We start from the raw sequence: 23,886 nt of genomic DNA, 5'->3' as shown, positions 1-23,886 counted from the left end.
TAAACAGGAAAAACAAAATGGGCAATGTTTAAAACACATTATGACTCTTATGATATTGCTAATTTGACAGGCTGTCAATCCACAGCTAGCAAACACCAAAAAAGGTCTGTATTGCTCACTTTATCTCCACCTTGCCACAGTTTGACACATGCAAATAAACATGTCTAAAGCCCCTTTGCAGAGGATTCCAAAAGCTGAAAATTTTCTTTCCTTCTCTTTTTCCTTTTCTTTCTTTCTTTTTCCTTTTTCTTTTCTTTCCTTCTTTCATTCTGTCTATTCTGCGTTCTATAACCCTGAATCTACAGATCAGGTTAAGCCTGAAGAAGCTTTCATTACATGTAAGCAGTATCACAGTCATTCAAGTTATTGGGGGTTTACACTATTTAAGAGACCACCCCTCTTTGTTCTGTACGCTAAGATTCAGCATGGCCATATTTTTATCCACCAGTGAACAACAAAAATTCACAAGGTCCTTTCCCCCTCCTTCATGTCATTATACTGTTGAGGCAGCCCTACCTGGAGACCCCAATCCTGCCCCTCTTCACGCACGCATCCCCCGCACCTAGAACAGCCTTACATTACAAGCCATCTGCCTCTCTCTCCAGTAGAAAGTCACGTTTCACAACCTACCACTCAGATCAGCGAATGAGCGGCACATCAGCAGATTTGCTGCCTGCCTAAAGCTACAAAACAGCAAAACATTTCCCACATCAGCCGATGGGCGTTAGAACCCATTTTACTACTGAACTCAGTAGCATCAAGCAGACAGAAAAGCACCAGGGAAACATCCATGTTGAGAGCACACACATACACAGATGCACACTCAGACCCTGAAAAAAACAGACGGATGGGTATCAGTGGAATAATACACGTAGTCACGCAGACTGTGTTTTTTCTGGCCAGCTACTCTTTGTGCTGATTGATTGGAGGGGATTAGAAAGGACTCAGCCCAAAAACGCAGTTCCTAATGCTCCTGCAGCTATTGCATAACGGAGACCGATTCCCATCCCAAGCCCTGACCCTCAACTTAGTCAAGACAAGTTTAATGCTATCAGGCTGTATAATGGAAACATCTACTTCCCAGTGAAGAGGAATCTAGATGGGATCCACCAGCTTCCCCAGGGCTGGATTGTTTGGTTATTTGCGTTCTCTGATGGGCAGCAATGGGAAAGAAAGTAGGGAAGTGTCACCAAGAAGGAAACAGAGTCATTTTTCCCCAAACATTTCTACCAGGAGCTACTGGAAGCTGAAGCCTTCTGGGGTTCATTAATAGATATACACCTGCTATTAATATGCCCACTAAAGAAAGGAACCCTAAACCAAGGGAAATCAAATACATCTCTAAAGTAAACTGAAAATCAATGAACCTGCAGACTCTAGCTAAACTAAATGCACCTTAAGTAAAATACACCTAAAAAAGCAAAGGGAGGAGAACACAGCAACCAAAAAGTCCACGATTAAATGGACGTGTCTCAAAAGCATGCAGAAAATATACAAACACTTCAGAATAGGCACTCCATTAAAAGCTACATGTTGAAATAACATAAGGGGCCATGCAGGAATTCCAGGGGCACGGGGAATAGCTAAAGTAACTCCTTTGAGATCTGTCACTCCAGATGTGTCCAGGTGTACGACAAATGAGGACAGAGCCCGATCAAGTCAGGTGAAATCAAATGCCCTCTAACATTTTACTGAAGTCTGGATGTCCTGTGCCTAGCAAACTGCAAATAGCTTTAGGGAACTTGGCTGGGTCCTGCGTCCCACCTCCCCCACATCAGCAAAAATGATTATTTGCAAAGGCCACAACAGCTTGTTATTTTCTGTTTTCCTACATGCGCTCACTAACTCATTAGTAATGTTTCCAAGCAGCCAGGCTGCGAGAAGAACGGGGGAAGGGACGGGAACGAGACAACCAGGAGACGCTGCTGCCAGGGCCCCTTTGTTGAGCATCCCTGGGTACCCCTCGCCTTTTACCTGGGGATGCAGTCGCCATGGCAACGGGCGGGTGTTCCCTGGCGGAGCCGAAAACCAGCTGTTCCCGCTGCTGAGCCCCATCTCCATCCCGCAGCGGAGCCCCAGCTGCATACTGGTCCGCCCCGTCCGCAGCCCAGTGCGCCCCAGTGCCCGCCAGCAGCAGGTCCTGGGGGTCCGGCGGGGCTGACATGCTGCCTGCAAGGCGGCCGCTGGTCTCCGGCTCTCAGGCTGCAGCGGAAGCCACCGAAAAAGCTGCGGTGGCCGCCGAGGGCTGGATGGTGCTGCGGCCGCGCTGGAGTCTGGCCGGCTGCGGGGGCTCGGAGCCGCTGCTGCTGCTGTTGCTGTATCTCCACTAGCGCTTATTACGCAGGTGAAAATGGCTTGTTTAGTTGGAGCCTTCCAGCCCTTGCGTCACCCTGTGGCTGGCATATCACAGGGCAGGAATCTGCCAGCCTGGCTGCTGCTCTCCCCGTTTAACTGCTTCAGCAGGGTAGGCATCGGCTTGTGTGTAGAAGGGAAGAAATGCCCCCTTCCAGGCAGGCACACGCCTCCCTCTCCTCTCCTGCGGTCCCCCACACAGCGCACATCCCCCTCCGCCGCATCCCCTCCTCTCCCGCGCACCCCACAGAGCGCCGCAGCCCGGCACAGCGACGCGCCCGCCGCGGGAACGCCGCCGGCTCCTCCGGCTCCTCCGGCTCCTCCGGCTCCTCCAGCCTTGGCGAAGGGGGAAAGACAGCCCGCGGCCAAGCGCATCCTAAAAGCTGCCCGTTCCCCCCTCTCTCCGCCAGCCCCCCAACCCAGCGGAAGAAGCCGCGCTCTGCTCCCGAGCACCTGGGTTTGTTTACCCAGTTGACTTCTCTCTGTTTGCAGCCACGCCGGAGAGATGATCACAGCTTATTGCATCTAAATGACACTTGTCAAAATAAACTCACAGCAGGTGTCTGTGTGCCTTTTTTTTTTTTCCTTTCCTTTTTTTGGTGTGCCATTGTGTTTGCTTGCTTACAGAGGCGGTGTGAACTCTCAGGGATCCTTGCTGTTAGTGAGAGCAGCAGTGGCATGAGATATAGCAAAGGTGAAAGTACAGGGCAGGATCTGTGACGCTTCCCCAAGTCCACTGGGAACCAGTATCCTCACCATCCTTCCACAGATGAGGAAATAAAGTCAGGTAAATGGTATGGGATCATTCCTGCATTGCATAGAGCTCTGGCACTGACAGGTCAAAGTAAGGAATTTACTGTCTTGCAGAAGGACATCTCTCTTGTGATGTGACAAGTCAGACTACGAGGTGCAGAGTACTTGCCCCAGCCAGAAGACTTCACCCCCATCTGGCTCGTTGCCTGTTGCAGCAACAGATCTCCAGCTGTGATCTTTATGTCACAGCATCCCTAGGCATGCTTCAGATCCCCTCCAGCTCCAGCATGCTTATGCTTGGGTTTAAAAACTTAACAGGTTTCTACTCTCTCCAGGCAAGGGGGGAGGAAATTCAGGATAAGCTCACAATGCAAGATGAAGAGCCTCAGAAGTAGCCTCCAGCATTTCCATTTCTGTTATCTTCTCAGGGAATCGCCACCCTTATCCTCACTCCAGTCTGTTTCTGGGAGCCATGCTGCTGCTGCCCGAGTCCATGCTGTTCAGTCCCAGCTCCCCATGGCCCCTCAAAGATGGGCTCCTCAGCACAGTGGGGTGGACCAAGGACAGGGGTGTCTTTTCGGAGGTCTGCAGCCAAAGGTGCCAGTGTGAGCAACATGCTCAAGATCAGCCAAATCACACTGGAAGTGAAGTGACTGCTGTGAATTCAGATAAAATCCACTGTCTCAAGCTCTAAGTAGCAAGGGTGATTTTAAAGAGTAAGACGTTATTCTGGTTGGGGTTGCACGGTACAATTCCATTGTGGAGATACTGTAGGCTCAGACCAGCAACATTTGGCTTTAAAAAGGGAAACCACATGACTGTTTCTATATTGTCATGAAAAAAATCTTCAGAAGTAGCTACAAACCGAGTGTACTGCCTTCTATCTGCCCTGTAAGCTCTGGTGCCTTGTGGAACAGCTTCTGCAAACGTAATTCATGACACACCATCATCAACTGCACTTGTACACACAAGGTCCCATGGACTTCTGAGGCTTTGCCTGCCCTGATAGCCACGCTTGAAAACTCGTGGTATAGGTTGGTGAGTTACTACTTGAGGTAGATCTCAACAGACAGTGTGGACCTAACCACCAATAACTTCTTTCTTGGTTTGAGCTCCCTACTTACTGAAAAACCATGACATAAACCCCACTTCTACCTTTTCTATGCTTTGCGCCCTATTTCAAGATCAGCAATTATTATACAGGTCATTTTACTTTCAGGGCAACATATGCTTTAACACAGCATGCAAGACCATCTGGGCTAGAACAAGAAAACTGCTCCAAACCACTTGGCTGAAATATGGCTATCCAGAGGGTAAAGACTACTAGGGAATCTCCTGTTGAGCCACTGCTTTGTTAAAACAATTACAGAGGTAAGTGTCACACAACATAGTCTATCAAATTCAGCTTTACTTGTGAGTTACTTCCAGGTAATCCATGCTCCAAAGACACCTGAGATAGACAGAAAATCTATCTTTGACACCAGCTTCAAGATTTTGATTGAGGAAAAAGCTGCCTGAACCATGCAGCTCTGCCGAACCCCTCATTGTGAACGCTGATTCTCCTTTAACTCACACATAAAGCATTTATTAAGTAAGCATTAACATCTTCGTGGAACAGTGGTGAAAATATGCCCTCCAGTGTGCTCAAGCTGCCTTATATGCACAGGCTCATTGGATTTTCTTTATTTATGTCAAGATAGGACAGTGTTTGCTGCAGTTCAGTAGCATATGATTTTAGTCATCAAGTTTGTATTGCCAAATTCCACACCTAAAGCTCACCTCAGGAGCAATGGAGATAGATAAATTTACCTAATTTGTACTTCCCCCTTTGACATATACTACGTTGTGCACAGTATATCGTCTGATTATGATTCTGGCAAGATTCTGGTGACTTCAAAGTTACTATTAATAATATTAATGATATACAGTATGTTTTCAAAAATATGTCTTCCTGTAGAGCTTAATACATGTCCTTGTTCGGACTCTCCGGTTTTCTTTTGTGTCAATCACTCTCTGGGGCGGCCCTATGATACTATTTATGTGGGTCAGTAATGGACTGGAGGGCTCAGGAGAAGGCCTGTAAGAGCACCAAGCCCCTGACAGCTTTGCTGTGTGAGCAATATGCAATCACAAAGGTCTTCCGATAATGCAGCATCATCAGAATGTGTGCACACACGCTAGGAATGATTCATTTCTACAGTCCAAAAAGGTTATCATCATCTGAGGGTTGCTGGCGTGAACACAGACAGTGTAACTATAGTAAAAGACTTAAAGGAAAGAGTGTGGACTGTGTGCTCTGCTTATTGAAGAGAAATGGGGACAAGCAAGGACAAGTACATAAATGAAGCAAAAAAGTGGTTTTTGCTTCAGGGATCCCAATTGTAGTGCAACCTAGGGCTTCATTTCACCAGCTCCTGTAGAGTCCCCAGGTGACCTGGAACAGTCTCATGCAATACAATCAGCCCTGCTCATCACCACACAATCAGGTGGGAAACTAGAGGTCCAATTTCAAACCTTGGATACAAATCCTGGGCTCCCACTGACTGTCACAGGTGTGGTACATACATTTCTGATAGCAAAGCTTTGGTTTGCCAGGGTGAATGAAAAAAAAATCAACAGGACAGATACTCAGAAAGCTTGATCAATCCATTTTGCAAGCTTGTATAGAAAACTTTGAACCTGGCACAACCCAGGCTGTCATGTATAAGGTTACGTCACCAGAGATTTTACAGGCTTTTTTAAGATTCCCGCAGGAAGATCAGGCTGGATGAAGATTTAATCAAGTGTGTGCTTAAGAGAGGTGTGAGCTTAAGTAATACTCGGCACAAAGGAACAAAGATTATTTCTTTCTGTTTTCAATGAATTTTCAAAAGCTCACGGTAGTTTGTATTGTATTGTGTTGAAAACTGACTTGCGAAGGGCTCATCTATTTCTGCTCATTGGTATTTAATTCTCTCGCTCTTCCCTTTGGACATTATAAGTCTCTGAATATATGAAGTCTGAAAACATATACACACAAATTGCTTCTCTTTCCATTATAGCCCTTTGTGTTCTGGGGCTGATGTATGCTGCTGGGCCAAAGTGACTTTGAACCTTGAGGGGATTTTTGGTCTCAGATGTAACATTACCGGCAAAGAGCATAGGACCTGGCAGGGTATATCAACCGATTCAGCAATAGAAAAAAATCATCTCCTCTTTCTTGAGGATTTATTCTTAAGGTTTTAGAATAAATGAACTGCAATAGGAAAAAGAAAAGCAAAAAGAGAAATGAGGCTTCTGACATAACTGCAAAAACAAATATAGCTAAAACAACCTCTCCCTACCCCATAGAAAAGACTCAAGCACTGTAGTAGCTACTGTCTGGTTTTCAATTCACCACATCTGCACTGCAGGCCACCTGGTTTCCATGCATGTCTCACACCCTCTCCCCCAAACAGGCAAACCTCTGGGAGTGTATGATGGCACTGGCCTGGCCAGCGTGCACAGATTTCCTTCCACAGCATGCAATCAGATCTCATTCGGACACAGACAGGTAGAAACCCCAGGAGCCGTGCTGTGGGGTAAATCAGGCACATGCCTGCCCTACAAGGCACAGAGAGCTACTGGGATTCCCAAGGCAAGGCTGGATTCCTGGTGAGAATAATGACTCCTCCTGGGCAAGCCAAACTACTCAAAACTGTCACTACAGAAAGGCAAATGGCCTGAGAGAAAAGCTGACCCGTGGTGGTGGCTCTACCCACAGCAAAGGCCATCCGTCATCTTTCAGTCCACCAAACAGTTCTTGCACAGTGGTCCTTCGAGGGAGCCCCTTGGACCTTTGGTCTTCATAGCTTCTCCCTCTCCAGCTGCACAAGGTCTGTCAATGAAGCAGGGCCAGGCAGCCTTTCCAAGGTCCTTTTCATCTACTCCTCCCACTGCTACAACTGCCAAGGCCAATGCTTCAGGCTTGTCTGGAAATAGTTACCCCAACCTCCTGCAGAGCTTCAAGGCATCATCTACCTCCCCACTTCCCCCACAGCACTCCTGGGACCCACCACACAGGCTCCTATCCCAGCACTGCTTTGTAACCTGGAATAAGTTTCTGCATCAGCCAGTGGGTCTTAGGTCCAATTTTGCTACTGAAAGCACAAGCATCCCAGTGCCAGGAAAGCAACAGCAAAACTGGTTAAGCCCAGGAAAGACAGAATTTTGAGTATGGGTGTAATAACAGCCTTCCTGGACAAACAGCTGTGTAGGGTGCACTCTCCTTTGTAATGAATGACTGCAGAGATGAGACAGGTACTCTAGTCCAAAAGTGCAGCTCAGAAAATGATCTCCTGGAGAGGGCCATCTCTTAACACATGCTGTAAAATGAGGGGATTGGTTCAACTGCGGCCTCTAGTAAGTGCAAATTCAAAAATACTAGAGTCTAAACAGTAGCATTTTTACTACATATTGTGTAATTTAACCTTCCTTCACTTTCAAAGCTCACAGCCACAGTCTTTAGCAGACAGTTCATTGCTCTGAGGTCTGCCTGGCTATAGCTGTACCACAGCAGTATATGAAGTCCCTGCCTGGCCCTTTAATTCCCACATCATGCAAGAGCTTTCAGCATCTCTAGCCCTTCAGTTGTAATGAAATGTGATTAAAGGTGGTGCCTTCCCTGGGTAAGCCTGACTGACTGCTTTGTCCTTCACCCCCTCCACATCAACAGCCGCTCTAGGAGCAGTGAGGATTACCTCTGTTTCTCTGAAAAGGGAGTTCTACAAGGAAATCCAGTGACAGGAGCTTAAACAGCAAACTGCTGACCACATGAGAAGGCACAGCCATGGGATGTGCGTGTATCAGGTGTCAGAGAGGAGAAAACCCACCAGGCCTCTGATGAACACAGCCTGTTTCCCCCTTCTTCCCAGCTTCAACCCCTCTGTACAGAAGGAGAGCTGAGCAGAGTAGACAGGTGAGTAGGTGGGAGCTCTGCATATGCAAGATACATTCAGTAGTGGCCTAGTTTCAGCACTGCTTGGTAGCTGAATTGCCATCCAAGTGCTACGTCTGAAAGGCTCTGCATTCACCTCTAGAATATATGTCTGTTCAAATGACTCCCTGTCCTGGAGGACACTGGACCAGGAGTCTGCATCTGAATCCACAATCTTAACTAGTGATATTATTTGCAAGTACATCCTCCATGCAGCAGCAGGATCTCTGCGTGCTATTGCAAATGTTGTTCATAAGCATCTTCAGAACAGTAATCTTTTTCTCTTTTTACAGCGCTCATCCTGGGACCCCAGCCCAGAGTTATTAAAAGAAGAAGCATTAGAATTTGTCCTGTCAGAGATTCCCAGCTGCATGGAACAGGACTTCCTTCTTCAAGCCCTGGCAGAGCAGTTTCAGAGGCCAGTCATCACTGAGAAAAATGTTCAGACTGACACCAAAGGGTCTGGTGCTATTTAATTTCACTGTTAATGATCCAGCTGAAAAGAAAGTATCAGACAAGACAGTCTATGTGAGCTCTGAACAGATCATACAGTGGCCAGAAGTTTATATGGGCAATGGCGTTGATACTGGTAAAACAGCAAAAGTAAAACAAAATTAACTACCATAAAAATATCCACAGATATGCTTTTGGGAGAAGCTGAAGAAAGTGAGACAAAGGTCTAGCCAGAATTGCTTCCATCATAGGATAGTTTGGTTGGTACCCAAAAGGTACAGCCAGCTGCCAGAGAAGCAGAAACCGTTTTCTTTATGAGTTCTCATTCCCTTGCATTACATCAGAAGGTATTTGTGCGCAGAGTGCTCTGTGCACTTACACAGCTCCGCAGCAAGTCCATTAGAGGTTAGCCTTTGGGTCCTGATTTATGCTGATATAGTACATGCATTTATCAGACTCTGAGTGTTGATTATGTACCGTTTGCATGTCTCTGGAAACTCATAGATGCTAAAGATTACAGCTCACATGCTGGAGGAAACAGAAATGGCCTGATATGCTTTCATTTAGGATTTGGCATGGCACAGAGAATCAGCCTATGGAGAGAAGACCTGCAATCACTTCTAAAACACACGAGAGATTACACTTTTTACTGTAACTGAGAGGCATCCCTAAGACCCAGAACTGCTGCAATATGCAAATATTGACAAAACTGCAGTGAAAGGGAACACATTCTTCACAGACACAATGCTTTGTGCCCAGAGATACCTCTAAGCCATTGCCACCTGAAGGTAATCAGCAATGCTTCTAATAGTTGCTATGAGGATATCTACATGTCTGCCACCGGTTCATCTAAAGATACGGTGCTAATAGGTAACCTGAGAGATCAACTTTAATGTAAGAGGTCTGAGGACAGATAAGTCTGTATATGATAAAACTGAACGTTGCAACAGCTGCCTCAGTGTAACCTTGATAGCTGGGACTTATATTCCCCTAATGAGCAATATACTTGTCTTTTCCTCCATTTTTTATACCACAGACCTAATTTTCTTGCTTTGTATACAAATGAGAACCAAGGACATCTTTACAGCAGCCACTGGGGCCAATTCATAAATCAAAATCAGGCTCAGAACTCTAAATTTCTAATTATTCATTTAAATATTTCTTATGAGAAGCTATGTGAGCAAGAGGCTGTTGCCTGTTCATTAGCTGGCTCATACCCAATCAACCTGGAGGATGTCTACTCTGTCTCAAAATAGACAGCAAATAACGGATGTCTCTAGTTGCCCTTTTGAGGTGGCTCTACCTGCCTAAATGTTAGGTATTATAATACTGAATAGTTTGGCTATAATACTGAATTGAACCCCTTGCCAGTTGGTGCCTGCACACCTCATCTATGATACAAGAGCTGTAATGCTCTGCAGTGCAAAGTTAAACACAATTCTGAGGCACTGGGTGCTAGAGACCCACAGATGGCTGACTCAGGCAGGGATTGCATTTTGCCAGTGTGAAGCCAAGCTAGAGTTGTTCTGAGACCTTTAATCTATTTTTTATTAAATTCATGAAATTAAACTCCAGTTAACAGAAGTGCTGTAGAACCAGGCTCTATTTTATATTTGTAATTAGTCCCATTGACTTCAAAGAAGCTGTTTTTGTATACTATTTGCAGGGTTGGGATTTGTTTTTGCATTTAATTGAGATACCATTTAGCACTTGATATCAGCACTTCAAAGGGAACATTATTGCTTTACATTTCAAAATCTCATTGTAGTGCATTCTGTATATCACATTATTCAAATTGGAAAGAACAACCTGCAAATTCTTACCAGCTCTACTCATCTGTGGCTTTATTTTGTGAATTAAATGTTTGCAATGAACACAAGCCTACATTCCCCAAACTCTAGCTGATGTCAGTGCTGAAAAAGCAAAACCAGGCAGGATTAATCCCTGATATAAATAATCCCTAAAATCATCATTTTTATTCTCTGCAGTGGAGTGGGTAGATAAGTAAATACATCTGATTACTTGGTTTTATTACTTGTGGCATGTTCTTTTCCTAATGTAACTTAAGTTTTGCAAAAATCAAAACCTGAACTGAAAACAGGGCTCTGCTGGTTTCCCGTGAACAACCCCATTGTATAAAGTCATCTTCTGCCAAAAAAAAGTGAAATCAGAGCCAGGGCCCTCTGCTGGATTGTGAAGAAAATGTTACCTTCCTCAAAATGCTAACATGAGTCACTGCCTTGGAAAATTCATAGCATCCATCAACGTACAACTTTGGCCATCAACATTATGTTTATGAAAATAGAACTACAGGTTACAACTCATCTCTGTGACAACCAAGTGGGTTTTGCCACTCGCAAGCAACATTACAGGGAAGGTTTCCCAGAGTAAGGCCTAAAGAATCTGTCCTTATTGTGCCCAAGAAAAAAACAATGTCCCATTCATTGTAATTTCCTTATCTGAATTTTTATCAACTCATTACAGCTGAACATGGTAGAGAAATAGATAAGAAAACAGAAATAGATAAGAGACAGTGAAAGATGCTGTAAGAGGAAATGAGCTTTTGCCTTTCACACAGCTTGGAGAGTTGGGGAGAAAAATTCAAGCAAGCGAAACAAGTTGAATATTTTGTCTGCTTTACACTTGGAAGTCTTACCAACCCTTCCTAAGGATCGCCCTGCCTTCAAGTGGTGGAAAGACCGCATGTTCCCATAATCCTGTCATCTAGCCTGGGCAGCAGGACCTTTGTGAGCTCTAGGACGCCAATCAACAAAGCAAACTGGAGATAGGCCTAGGGAAAAAGAAAAAAGTTAGATAACTGGGCTCCCAGGACAGAATGAGAAAGGCTAACTCCAAATGGAAGGAGGATTGTGATGCTAATAGAAAGCTTTTCAGGTCAGCAGTGTCTCTGTTCAGCTGTTAGTAGAGCAGGTTTCACAAGACCATTCTGGACAAAATTAACCTGGAAGACATGATTTATTCTTCTGTGTCATATACACAATTCTTGTGACATTCCTAAAGAGGCTCCTGAAAAAGGGGGGAATCTTGGCAACTCTGACTCTCCAGCCAGGAGTGAGAAATCAAAATGAGATGAACACTTAAGTGACCACATGATTTAATATAGACTTGAAAACTTAAAAGCTGTGAAGAGGCTGCTTGACGTTTGCCTTGTGGGAACAGAGAGGAATCATTTGTGATTCTGTTTTTTTCTGAATTCTCAGAACTTTATTAGCATATCCTACATGCAGCTGTATTAAGCTACTAGCTTAATTGCCTTTGTGCTCATTAATGGTGGATATATGGGTTTTTTCTGCATCTTTAAATGTTCACTATTTTATATAAAATAAGTTTTGAAATAGTTTTGGTTAACATGATAACTTCTGTGAAAGTTAAATGTTTTAAATGACACTATCTCAAAATAGTAGTTTGGATTCTGGATTTGCATTTTCACCTCCCAGCTGAAGCAGTTCAGCAGGAGATAATTTATGATTCTGAACCTGTATTTTTAGTGGTGAAAGTATTGTCGACAGCGTTTTGTCCAGCTCTGGTATTCTCAGTATTGAAAGTTACATCAAGTGAGTTCATGAAAAAGAAATGTGAGAACTTGAAGTCTTTTTCACTTTAATTATTCATCCGTCAGTCTTGGACAGAGCCCAAAATTTCAATGCTTTTAGCAATTTGATTGTATATTAAGAATAAAGGGAAACTGCTTGACATCTGTTGTGTAAGTGGGCATGGTCAGATACTAAATGCCCCCAGTGCATTTAATCAAGGAATGCAAATGTCAAGGGGATAGATTAAAAGATCTCTCTGAGGGCAATGAAATTACCTTCTACTGACATACATGGGAACAAGCCTTAAAATGTAAAGAATCAAAATTTAGTTTTAATTAAAATCAGAAAACTCATTCAGAGAACTTAATTTCCCAAATATGTCTGCTTTTACTATGGCTTATTTTCCATTAAAACAGACAATCAATGAAGTTAGAATTTGTATCTTCATTCTCTGTTAAAGATCTCTTCTAGTTCAATAAAAACACCACTGTGAAGCCATTACCTGTTGGTGTAATAACAACACTCTCTAAAACATGCGATATGCTCCAAAGTGATATGCTACAAAAGATCCAGTCTGTTATTTCAAAGATGCACTAAAGCTAAGCACCAGTGACTGTTCTTGTAAGAGAAAAACATTTTGACCTGTTCTTCCATCCTACTGTATCTTGCACATGTTCCAGTCTCCATATCATCACCTTCACCATTGGTCTGGAAAACAATGTTCCAGCAGCTCTAAACAGAAAACCCACTGCTATGTTTGTCATTCAGATGACAGAAGACCCTCCTGCGTGCCTAAGAAAGAGGAGAGGGGATTGTTGAGCATTTTCAACATCATGTTTTCCCAAAGTGAAACACAAGATTAGGTGGCAGCTTAATATTCAAAAGAAGTCATCTTCAGAGAGAAGTAAGCTGTTTAAAGATAAAACTAAAATCAGAAGCCAATTTTGTAGCCTGCATTGGCCAACCCTTATACCTGAGGTCTGATCTTTTAAGTACTGACTTACATGGTTAGTGCCTTAGTTATGTGAACTCTCTTGAAGCCACCTGGTCTCAGAATCTGAGGTTCTTCCATGACATTTTGAACCATGTAGCTGGAAATGTTGGTCCTGAAGCTCCTCTTGAAATTTATACTTCCCTGGGGGCTTCTCTCCAGGATGCAGACCCTGCTCGTATCGACAACGTGGAAACCTGACGCCACTTGCCTGCAAGCTGAGGCGAGCAGATAGGAGTCCCCAGCCCAACAGCTATGACTTCTGGTCATTATTTCCTCCTTTTCAGCAGCTGCCAAAGAGAATCCATCTCCCTGTGTGTCATATCTTTGTCAGTGGGCTCCGGGCTTTGAATCTTCAAGGCCCTGTAACATGACTCATGATGAAGACAGACCAATTAAGATTGCCTTGTTCATTACACTGGTCACTGCGGGGCACATCTTGAAAGTACCTGGATTACTGCTTTATTCAGTCTTATTTTAGACAACTCAAATGGTGAGTCATCCATGAGTTCTTTTCTGTAAATATTGCATAACAACTTCACTCTCAGGAAGTACTTCTTCTCCCTCTGCCCTTCAAACTTTTACATTCTCAAATCTACCTTCATCTTATAACATAGAATTGCTTAAAATACAAAAATATAAGGGACTTCCTGGCTTGTCAGGCACAGTCCTTTTCTATTTCAGGCAACAATATCACATAAACTGTTCACTGTCATTTTAAAATAAGGTAGAGTGTTCTGTCCCTCTTACTTCTACTGGAAAGCTGTTCCAAAAATTCACTCCTCTTAGGGCTAGACAAAGTCTTCTAATTTCCAGCCTAAATTTATTCATGTCCAGTTTACAGCCATTTGTTCTTGTGCCAACAGTGTACTTTAGCTTAAACAACTTTTCCCCCTCCCTGGTGTTTTCTTTGCTGATGTATTGATAGCTTCCCAAAAGTCACTCCCTATTTTCATTTTGCTGCAGGTTTTAAACTTTGTGTAATTTGTTCTGGTTTTATTATTAACAGTCTTCTGAAACTAGCTGCAGTGCTGTTGACATGCATTTACTAGTTATATCAAAAGAGACTTAATGACATAATGCCTCTGTATATGCAGATCAAATTGACCATCCCTATTTCCCTTTCAATATACCACTGTCATTTCATTTTCCTGTTGCTGTTCACTTAACCTCTGCTTTTCTATGTACCCACTAACATTTCTACCTCCCATTGAGAATAGGAATTTGGGGAGGAGGAGGGGCAGAGCAATTCCCAGATGTATCAGTTTACAAGAGAGAGCTCATTTTTTAAAACTAATATCCAAATTCCATTTCCTGGTTGCTCTTCCCCCCCCCCCCAATTGGTGTTTGCATCCTGTTCCAGAGCTGGATCATTTACACATTTTATAATTGTGCCTTTAAGTGCTCTTTTAGATAATGGAAATTCATTTATGAGGAGTAGCTCTAATACAGATTTTTTCAGCCTAGCTTAACTCACTAGCTATTGTCACTGTGCATTATCATGATCATTCCAGGAGCACGCCACCAGTAATTAGAACTGTAACTCCAGTCTGTTGTGCACCTCAGACAACTGCCCACACTTGCCTAGCAGTCTCTTCAAAAACTTTTCAGGGATGCATCAAGGAATACAAACTCTATGGTTCACGTACCCAGGAGCTAATTAAAAAACCTCCCCATTTTGCCAGGTGCTAAGCATTAAGACAAGACATGGGTAACCTGTCCAACACTCCCAGGACTCAAAAAGGTGGTAAAGTCTGGTCAGCCAGCTATGCTACTGGGAGTCCACTAAATCCAATGGCTTGGTTATAAAAACTAAAGACAGCTAAAGGGAAAGGAAAAAGGAAATAAAGTAAGAATTATAAAGAGCCATAATGAGCCAAGCCAAAGGATTGCTCAGGATCCTGTCTCTGAGAGGGTCCAGTTGCGGCTGATTAGAGAAAATGCACACAGAGAGGGAAACCAGGAGTGAAAATCACTTCCTTTCACAGGGAGTGAAAATCCTCTGCCTTCCTTCCTCAATATATCCTTGCAGAGTTCCTGCAATCTTTGCTGAAAGATTTCCCTGAGTCAGATACTGAAACCGCATCCTTCTGTTTAACAACCTTTGATGGAGGTATATCCATAAATTAGTCTAATCACATTTTAAATTCATTTATGCTTTCAGCTTCCATGACATCCTGTAGCAACGAGTTCCACAATTTAATTATAGGCTGCTTGAAGAAATACTTCCTTTTGTTTGTTCTAAACCTGCCTGACAATTTCATGATGTGCTTGTAGAGTAAAGGAATAATGGCTATTGTTCCCTATTTACATCTTCATGCCACTTGTGTCGCATATTTTGTATATTTTTATATAAATACATGTTTTATACATATTTTATATACCTCTGTGATTTAGTCATCTGCTTTCCAAGGTGAGCAATTCTGTTTAGGCTCTCCTCATATGGAAATTATCCCATACTTCTGGTCATGTTAAGTACTCTTCCCTGAGCGTTTTCTAGCTATATTTTAAAATTTTTTTGTGAAGGAGGAACTGGGAAGCGGCCAAACTGCTTGTACGATGTAAGATGTGGGTACACTGGAGATTTGCTGCTGCCGTATGATGTTTTGTTGTCTCCCCCTTCAGTGGTTTCTAACTTTTTGTCTGCTTTTTTCATTGCTCCCAAACATGGAACTGATATTTTCAATTGAATTATCCACAATGACTCGGAGATCTTTTTTCCTGAGATGTGACAGCTAATTTACAGCTCATCAGTGAATATCTGCAGTCACGGCTGTTTCTCCTCATGTGCAGCAGTTTGCAGTTATCACCATGGAGTTTCATCTACTGTTTCACCATCCAGTTGCTCAAATTTTATGAGGTCCCTTTTGCAACTCTTTGCAGATAGCTTTTGTTTTTACTAACCTGACTAATTCGGCATCAATTGTAATCGTTGCCACATCACCATTCTCCATTTTCCACATCATTTATGAGTATGTTGAACAGCACATATCCAGCACGTTCCCCCTCAACGTTACTAGGAGGATCCATCCGCTGAACACTATGCCTCCTGTGCCCCCTCTTTTCAGCCATCATTTCCCCCTCTCCTGCCCCTCAGCTCACTAAGCCTCCCCCCATTTCCCTCCCTCATGCCCAGCTTGCTAATTCTTCTCACAGCACCAAATCTATGCTCCAGCACTTTGCTGTGACAGAGATAATTTTAGCAATTTGTGTCCTCTGGTTTTGGAGACTCTGACCTTTAGGAAGCATGGTGGCATCAGCCTGCTTCAGACCCTGACTTTCCAGCAATGGAAATATCCTTCTGGGTATGCCACAGCCATTGCTCCTGCACAGTAAGGAATGGTATGTCATGGCTGGACTGCGTACTGTGTAGAGAGACCACATCACACACGCACAGCAAACGAGGATACACATCACACAGACCCTAAACCCAGGCATGCATAGAGCAGCTCCATGTCTGCTAAACTGACCCTGGCTGCATTCATCTTTCTCTGGTGGCATGGTGTATGACAGAACTCCTTTTGCATAAAAGGGTGAAGATCACCTCTCACTGATTCTGTCTAGTGATACTTGGGTCCTATGGGAGAGGCTGGACAATAGGGTTTGCAGCTTTGCAAGCAGGTCCCAAAAACTGGAGAGGCTGCCTGGATTTTTTATAACTGTCTTAACAGAATTTTGGCCCATCTCCTCCTCTTCTGGTGAAACAGTAGGCAGAGGGGCAACAGGATCCAACCCACATAACCATCTTTTGAATCCAGCTGCAACCCCAGAAGACTAGAGACTAAGAACGGTGTGTAAACTAATGCTAAAAGAAGCTGTTGCTTTCTGCCTGGCTTCCACCCAACTTGGACCTCTGATATCTCCTTTGGTGACTGGAAGTCTAGAGGCATTAGAAAGAGGCAGAAGAAATTAGTTTTGCCAAGAGTACTGCCAGCGCCAAACCTCACTGCAGTCAGTGAGCAGTGAATGTTTTAACCATTGAACCAGAATTTAGGAGCATGTTGCACACTGTTTGCTGCTTCCCCATCCACACATCACCAATTTCTGGTTTGTCTCTCACACCCTAATCTCATAAATAATCCTCAGGGACACATGTCATGCAGGCAGATTAATTTTGCCATAACTTTAAGTGGAACAGATCAAGACAGTGTGGACTGTGTTTGATGTTTCCTCTCACAGGATATATCTGGGTAGCAAAATCAGCATGGCCGTTCCTTCCCCTGCAGCAGAAGCAGTATTCGTCTGCATACTCCTTTGCTCTTTGTAAGTGATTTGATTGAGGTAGCACTATATTATACTTTCAGTAATATCTGTCAAAACAGTAAGCTGAGGTTTCTTTGTTTTACTTGAAAGCTGAAGACTTTCCTTCACTTGATCAATGGCCAGTTTCATTATAAGATCTCGTACAGGTGTTACCACTTGGGCAGTGACAGTCCCCCCACCTAAATCCCCTTGAATTGTTTTGAGAGGTATCTGTTTCAAATACACATTCCATCAAATACAAGGCAGATTTTGGATTCCCTCTTTCCATTACATTTTATAATTCTATTAAAAAGCAATCAAATCTGCCTGGCAAGAGAGAATCAGTCTAACCTGATGCTAGTTCAATATGCACAGTTTCATTATCATCGCCAAAGTTAACATCTTTCTCATTCTTTCCCCTCTATTTTATTCAGTATTTCCCTAGAAATGTGAGCTAGTTTTGGAAGAGAAAAGCTGCTGCTTGACCCTGTCTTTATTACCTCTGTGGCAGCACAGTCCTAGATCTGTCACACTGCGAGAAGCTGCTGGGGTGTTGGGTGGCCTTTTTAATGCATCCTTTGTGGTTGACCAGTACCAAAGCCAAGTAACAGTAACAAATTAATTAACCTCTGTCCTCTACTTTTGTGGTCTTGAGGCTCAGAGCTTGTCTTCCAAACATGCTAAGACAGTCCTTAAGGCTTTATTCACTACATGCTACCACCATTAGAGTACAGTACCATACACCTCCTCTGTGGCTTTATTCATTGATGTCATGAGTCAGCGAACATTTTAGCATCCCATTATCTTTAAATATCTGAGTATTTCTGAAATCAGACTTGATGCAAAATTTAGTACAAGTTTGGCGCTGAACTAGCATTTCAGCCTCCTTCATGGTTTTCCTAATGGTTTTCAAACATCTTAACTGATCACAAATTGCAGCATAAAAATTGGGAAGAAATTACTTACTAGCATGGCTTTGAATTTGTAAAAGTACATGTGTCATGGTAGTAAACCCAGTGCATTGGGCTGCGAAGAGCAGAGTGTTAGGTCTCAATTTCTTCCAGCACAACTATTTCACACACATATCTTTTTCCCCAAAATTTAGAGATGTGATACAAACAACTACTCACATGTTATTTCCCACAAAATTATCTTATCCTCATAGCCAATTTAATCTAACTAGCTAAGTTCTTTTTTATATTTTTCTCTAGATTTCTCTTTTCCTTTCTTCCTTGTTCTCCTTTAAATATTTTCTGTTTTCTTCCTTCAACATACAAACTGTAGGCAAAGAAATTAGATCTTGGCTCTTTCTCTTGGCTTTTCTCCTCTTACTGTGGTTCCTCCCAGGCTCCTCCTGTTCTGTTCTGCCTCTGTTTATTGTCTCACAACCATGACTGTTCTCCACCACTCTGGTATAATGGTCTTATCCATGACTTTCAACCCTTTGTGCTCACTTTACCTTCTCTGTCTTTGTAGAATCTATTGTGCTGTGTAATTCCCCAGAACTGTAGAGAAAGAGGGCTCTCATCACCTAAAGGGTATGTATGGACCATATAAATAAATATTCATTAATCTGAAGCAGTTCTCTTCAAGCATTTGAAATACATGAACATAACCCTTGGAGAAACAGAAACTTGGCCACCTTTGCCTCTGAAAGCACAGACAACATAAGCCTTATCTAGAAGGCTCATTAGACCCTGAAGTACAGAACTGGTTCATTAAAAAAAAAAGCTGCTAATTAGCATGTCTTTCCATCTTTTACTCATCTGTTGGAATTAATTTGGTCTGTGGGAAGCACAACCAAGAAACAAGTCTGTCCTGGTTTCAGCTGAGATAGAGTTAGTTTTCTTTGTAGTGGCTGGTGTGGGGCTATGTTTTGGATTTGTGCTGAGAACAGTGTTGATAATACAGAGATGTTTTAGTTGTTGCTGCCCTAGTCAAGGGCTTTTCGGCTTCCCATGCTCTGCCGGGTGCACGGGAGGTTGGGAGGGGACACAGCCAGGATAGTTGATCCAAACTGACCAAAGGGCTATTCCATACCACATGACGTCATGCTCAGTGTATAAAGCTGGGGAAGAAGAAGGAAGGGGGGGACATTTAGAGTGATGGCATTTGTCTTCCCAAGTAACCATTACGTGTGATGGAGCCCTGCTTTCCTGGAGATGGCTGAACACCTGCCTGCCCATGGGAAGTAGTGAATGAATGAATTGCTTTGCTTTGCTTATGTGCGTGGCTTTTGCTTTACCTATTAAACTGTTTTTATCTCATCCCTCGAGTTTTCTTACTTTTGCTCTTCTGATTCTCTCCCCCATCCCACCAGGGGGGAGTGAGCGGGCGGCTGCGTGGTGCTTAGTTCCTGGCTGGGGCTAAACCATGACAAAGTCTCATCAGCTGTCTTCATTATGTCTGCTCTCTCTCTTAATCCCAGAAAGAACTTTTTCTGCTCACGCGTATGTTGCTGTAGATAGCAACCCAGCCTTTGCTGCCGTTACTCTAGCAGGCTTCTTATGAGGAGTTTAGTTTAGTAAAAGAAATAATTTGAATCACAGCTGGCCCAAGAGGTGGTCAAGAATATGATGCAGTACTACAATCAACGTTCTGGGGAGCCACATTTCATCTTTTTCTGCAAGAAGCAAAGCACCTGATGCTATCAGTGTTTGTGTTTCTTCTCCTAATGGAGAAATTCTCTTCTTGGTTGTACTGACTGGAAATTCTCTACTGAGACCCACACCCATGATTTATCCCACTCTGGGAATGGATGTTGACTGGCACTAGGCCATGTGGCCCTTATGTGTGGTTTTTGCTTCTTCTGTGGGTTGGTTTTTTTTTTTGCTTTATTTTGCTTTTTGTTGGGGGCTGGTGGTGATGTTTACTTCCTGTTCTTTTTCCAGTTGCATTTAAAAGAGCAAGGAGATCCAGGTCTAGGTGTGACTCTTACAAATGATTACAGAGGTGGTAAGATAAAGGTCTTGGAAATGGTGTGTACATGAAATTTTCAACATCAGATATCACGGAACCAATAGAATCAAACTTTTCTCATCAGAGAAAGACACATTCTTCACTCCAAAAATGAAATTATAGAGTGTCCTGAGCCCTAGTACCTAGTTTCTATATTGTGCTCAGAAAGACTGGTATATTATATTGCATTATATTGCTAAAATAATTTTCCAGAAATGTGAGTGCAGCCTTTCAGCTGCACTTTTGAAATCATAATCCCTCTCCCAGAGCAACTGAAGGCAATTGTCAGGCCTCTTGATACTCAGGGGCTCCACAGGCCTGGCACATCTACTGATGGAGTCATTCTACATTTCAGATGGCCTCAGTCACTTGGGCTTCTCAAAATTCTCCTTTGCTTTGGCAATATCAGTATCTCAACCTGCCAGAGCACAGTCACTTCCATAACAGAAACTCATACATAATCTTTTGCCCTAGAACATTTTTACCTGTGGAGATACAAGAAGAAGAATTAAAGATACATTTTTGCTGCATCTTTTCAAAAGAATTACATCAATTGTGGTTCTCAGAACTGGGCAGGAATTCTTCACTTTTTTTTTTTCATTAACTGTAACACAAACAGAGAGCCTTAAGTCCTTCTTTGAAAAGTACAACGGTTTTATAGTAATACAAGTTGATCATTTCTCAGTCTTCCTTTGCCCAAAGTATAACAATGCTTAGCAGCCTTTAGGATGTTTCATTAACTTATTCATTCAGAATATTAACTTAGAATATTAATTTTATATTTTTGTAATTTTGAATCCTTTAGACTGTGTTACAACTTTTTTTTTACAGTGGGAACCTAGTGACAGCTAAATATGATTCCTTGTTAGATGATTTTAAAAATGGCTTTATGTTTTGGAGGTTTTTGATACTTATGTTTTGGAGGTTTGTGATACATTAAACTGTTCAAAACTATAAATTGGGAGTTTTCTCCTCTATCACAATAATAAGTCAAAAGCATACTCATTCCATTTCCTGCTATCCATCTTCAGTTCAGGAATCTGAACAAGAAATGTATTCCTTATGCAACATAAAGGGATATAAACTTGTACAAATAGTTCAGAGAAATGATGGAAGCTCCTGACATAGTCAGCTGAGCCCTAGAAACTTCCAGGTCCTACAGCAAACTCTAAAAGGTAATGTAATATCAAAGTGCCGTTGAGCATACCACTATTTTCGCTTGCACTCACTAACCTTCTCTGCTCATTGGGATTAACATTTGCCATTAGACTTTGGTTTTAGAATTTCCATCACCAGAGGCTTTTAAAAACAGGTTACAGAAACAGTACACATGGAAGGTTTGGAAAAAGTCCATTCTGCCTTGGAGCAAAGGGGTGAATTAGGTGACTTCTCAAGGTGCTTGCTAGTCTTGTTTCTGTGATTCAGGAAAAAAAAAGTTTGATGAAAAAAAGAAATACAAGAGAATGAAAAATAGTTTTTTAAGATTTCCTTAAGCTGGTTATGTAGGAAGTCCATTACATGCTTAAAACAATGTTTTGATACATAAGTCTTACAGTATCCTTGTTCTGCGAATTACGTTACCAGGTCTCTTCATCAAAAGATACAAATAGCTCCTCAAAAGATACTAATAGCTCCAGGAAGATCTGCTGATATCAGATCTAGGATGCTTTTCTCATCATATCTCTCAGACTGGGATGATAGGGCTTGGCCCTTTCTCATCCATGCAGACAGACCAATTAAAGTATTATTTCATCCTGGAAAGCTGACTGCACTTGTTCCAGTCCAGCAGGTTTTCAATTTCCATTGTGCCTCAGAGACAAAGAGATATGCTAGTCACCATGGAAAAATGCAAGAAAAGAAAAGCAGGTGAAAACTCATCACGGCATTTCATTGTTGCTTTCAAGTGCAATTCTTTTGCCCCAGATATTAGATGAAATGTTCCAATGCTATTTCTGTGGTGCTTTTTGAGGTTGACATTTCCTAGAGACCTCTGGTGACTGACATTACAGTGTGACTGCAGAATATGCTCAAGAACTCTCTTGAATATTGTTGTTTACTTCTCCCTACCACTTCATAACAAGTGGTCCTGATCTCAATGTTACCAGGCTCTGGGAAAAGATGATTCATAAGGATGCTTCATAAGACTGAAATGATTCTTCCACACCTACGCTGGTGGTTGGGTTTAATGCCCTGTGTGTAGAATAAACCCAATAGCAGGCAAGAATATGACGATAAAACAGTTCTGGCCTTCAGCAGGCACATTCTATGGGATTCAGTGGAGCTATAGGAATACACACAGACTGCAGATTAGAGCCAAAATTACTTCCCTTGTGACTTCATGAGCCTGTAATGACACCATGTCCCATGGAAGATTTACTTTTCTTTCAATGAAGCTTGTTCAGGCCCTTGATGCATAGAGAGAAAAGAAAGACAAAAAGGATGGAGACAGAAAAAGGTGATGTTTTTCAAAGTACTGGTGCAAGCACAGTTTGTTCTCTTATAAAAATTGGAAATATTCACCACTAAGACAAGAAGCACACTCACATTCCTGTAACTGCAGATCCTCTTTAGAAAGCATGAAGAATTTGATCCCCCTCTTGGAGAAATTACGTACTTTACCATTCATAAGCATTGAAAAATATAGATTGTAAAATTTAAAAAGCTTAATGGATTTGGATATTATTGATAGATTACAAGGAAGGATAAAGTTGAAATTAATAAAAAGCAAATCTTGCAACTTCTTTTTCAAGATTGTCCATGAAAATATGAGGATGAAGTTCCACAGGTGCTGATTTCTAACGTAACCCATACCCCACTGAGATTAATGGTACAGAAGAATTCAGCATTGACACAACACTACCCCCTCCCCACTAATGCTGACAACACATTACATGCATGTTACAATACATTGTTCAACTTAAAATTTCACTGGCTGAATATTGTTGCGCCTTTCCCTGTCAGACTCAAAAGCCCTCTGCTATCAGCTGTAATTTTCCATAGCTATCTGTATACTACTATTCAGTTCAGTCTCAACCTTCCATTCATCAGTAAGGGTCTGTTAGCAGTGTACCAACAGGTTTGGTTTCCAGTCCATGGCTAAGTTTGTGGCCTCATTCTGTGGAGTGAAGGCGCATTAAATGAACACAACATTACAGGAGATGTTTTATCAGTGCTGCATACAAAAGAAAAATCCCTTCTCTGTCTTATTCTCTGTGTTCATCTACTTGATAAACCCATAGAACATGTTGATTAATTTAACTAGAGCACTACTGTGGGAGCTCAGGCTGAAGTAGTTTGTTATGATGACCCTATATCCTTTTCGTGAGTCAGAGCACTTCAAGATGGGGTTTCTCATCGTGTAGCTGTAGCTTATATAGCCCCAGTGTATCAGCTTGCATTTAGCTGTATTGAAGTACATATTGCTGGACTGTGACCATTTAATTAGGTGATTCAAATAATTTTGTAGGTGTAACTTCATTACTTACTATTCAACAAGCCTGTGCCATCTGCAGATTTAACTGGCAGAGACCTATGTAACCATTTGAATGACCAATAAAACTATAAGATAGCTTCATTAAATTGATTAATCATCATGAAAATTATTTTTTCCCATTTTGAGATCTGCTTTT

At 42.4% G+C, this 23,886-nt stretch overlaps 1 protein-coding gene across 1 annotated transcript in view; it reads left to right on the top strand.

Moving 5' to 3' along the window:
* The first annotated feature begins 2,162 nt into the window (after positions 1-2,162).
* Positions 2,163-23,886, top strand: part of LRRC9 (leucine rich repeat containing 9) — a 64,875-nt gene continuing 43,151 nt past the window's right edge. Inside the window, 2 exon segments of the mRNA XM_072865495.1 lie at positions 2,163-2,252; positions 2,980-3,052. Of these exon segments, the coding sequence (XP_072721596.1) occupies positions 2,163-2,252; positions 2,980-3,052 (163 nt within the window).

Source organism: Ciconia boyciana, chromosome 6 (genome assembly GCF_034638445.1).
Source record: "Ciconia boyciana chromosome 6, ASM3463844v1, whole genome shotgun sequence".
In the NCBI taxonomy this organism is placed as follows: Eukaryota; Metazoa; Chordata; class Aves; order Ciconiiformes; family Ciconiidae; genus Ciconia; species Ciconia boyciana.
The sequence above is the reverse complement of the archived record's forward strand: the minus strand, read 5'-3'. Positions and strand labels throughout refer to the sequence as shown.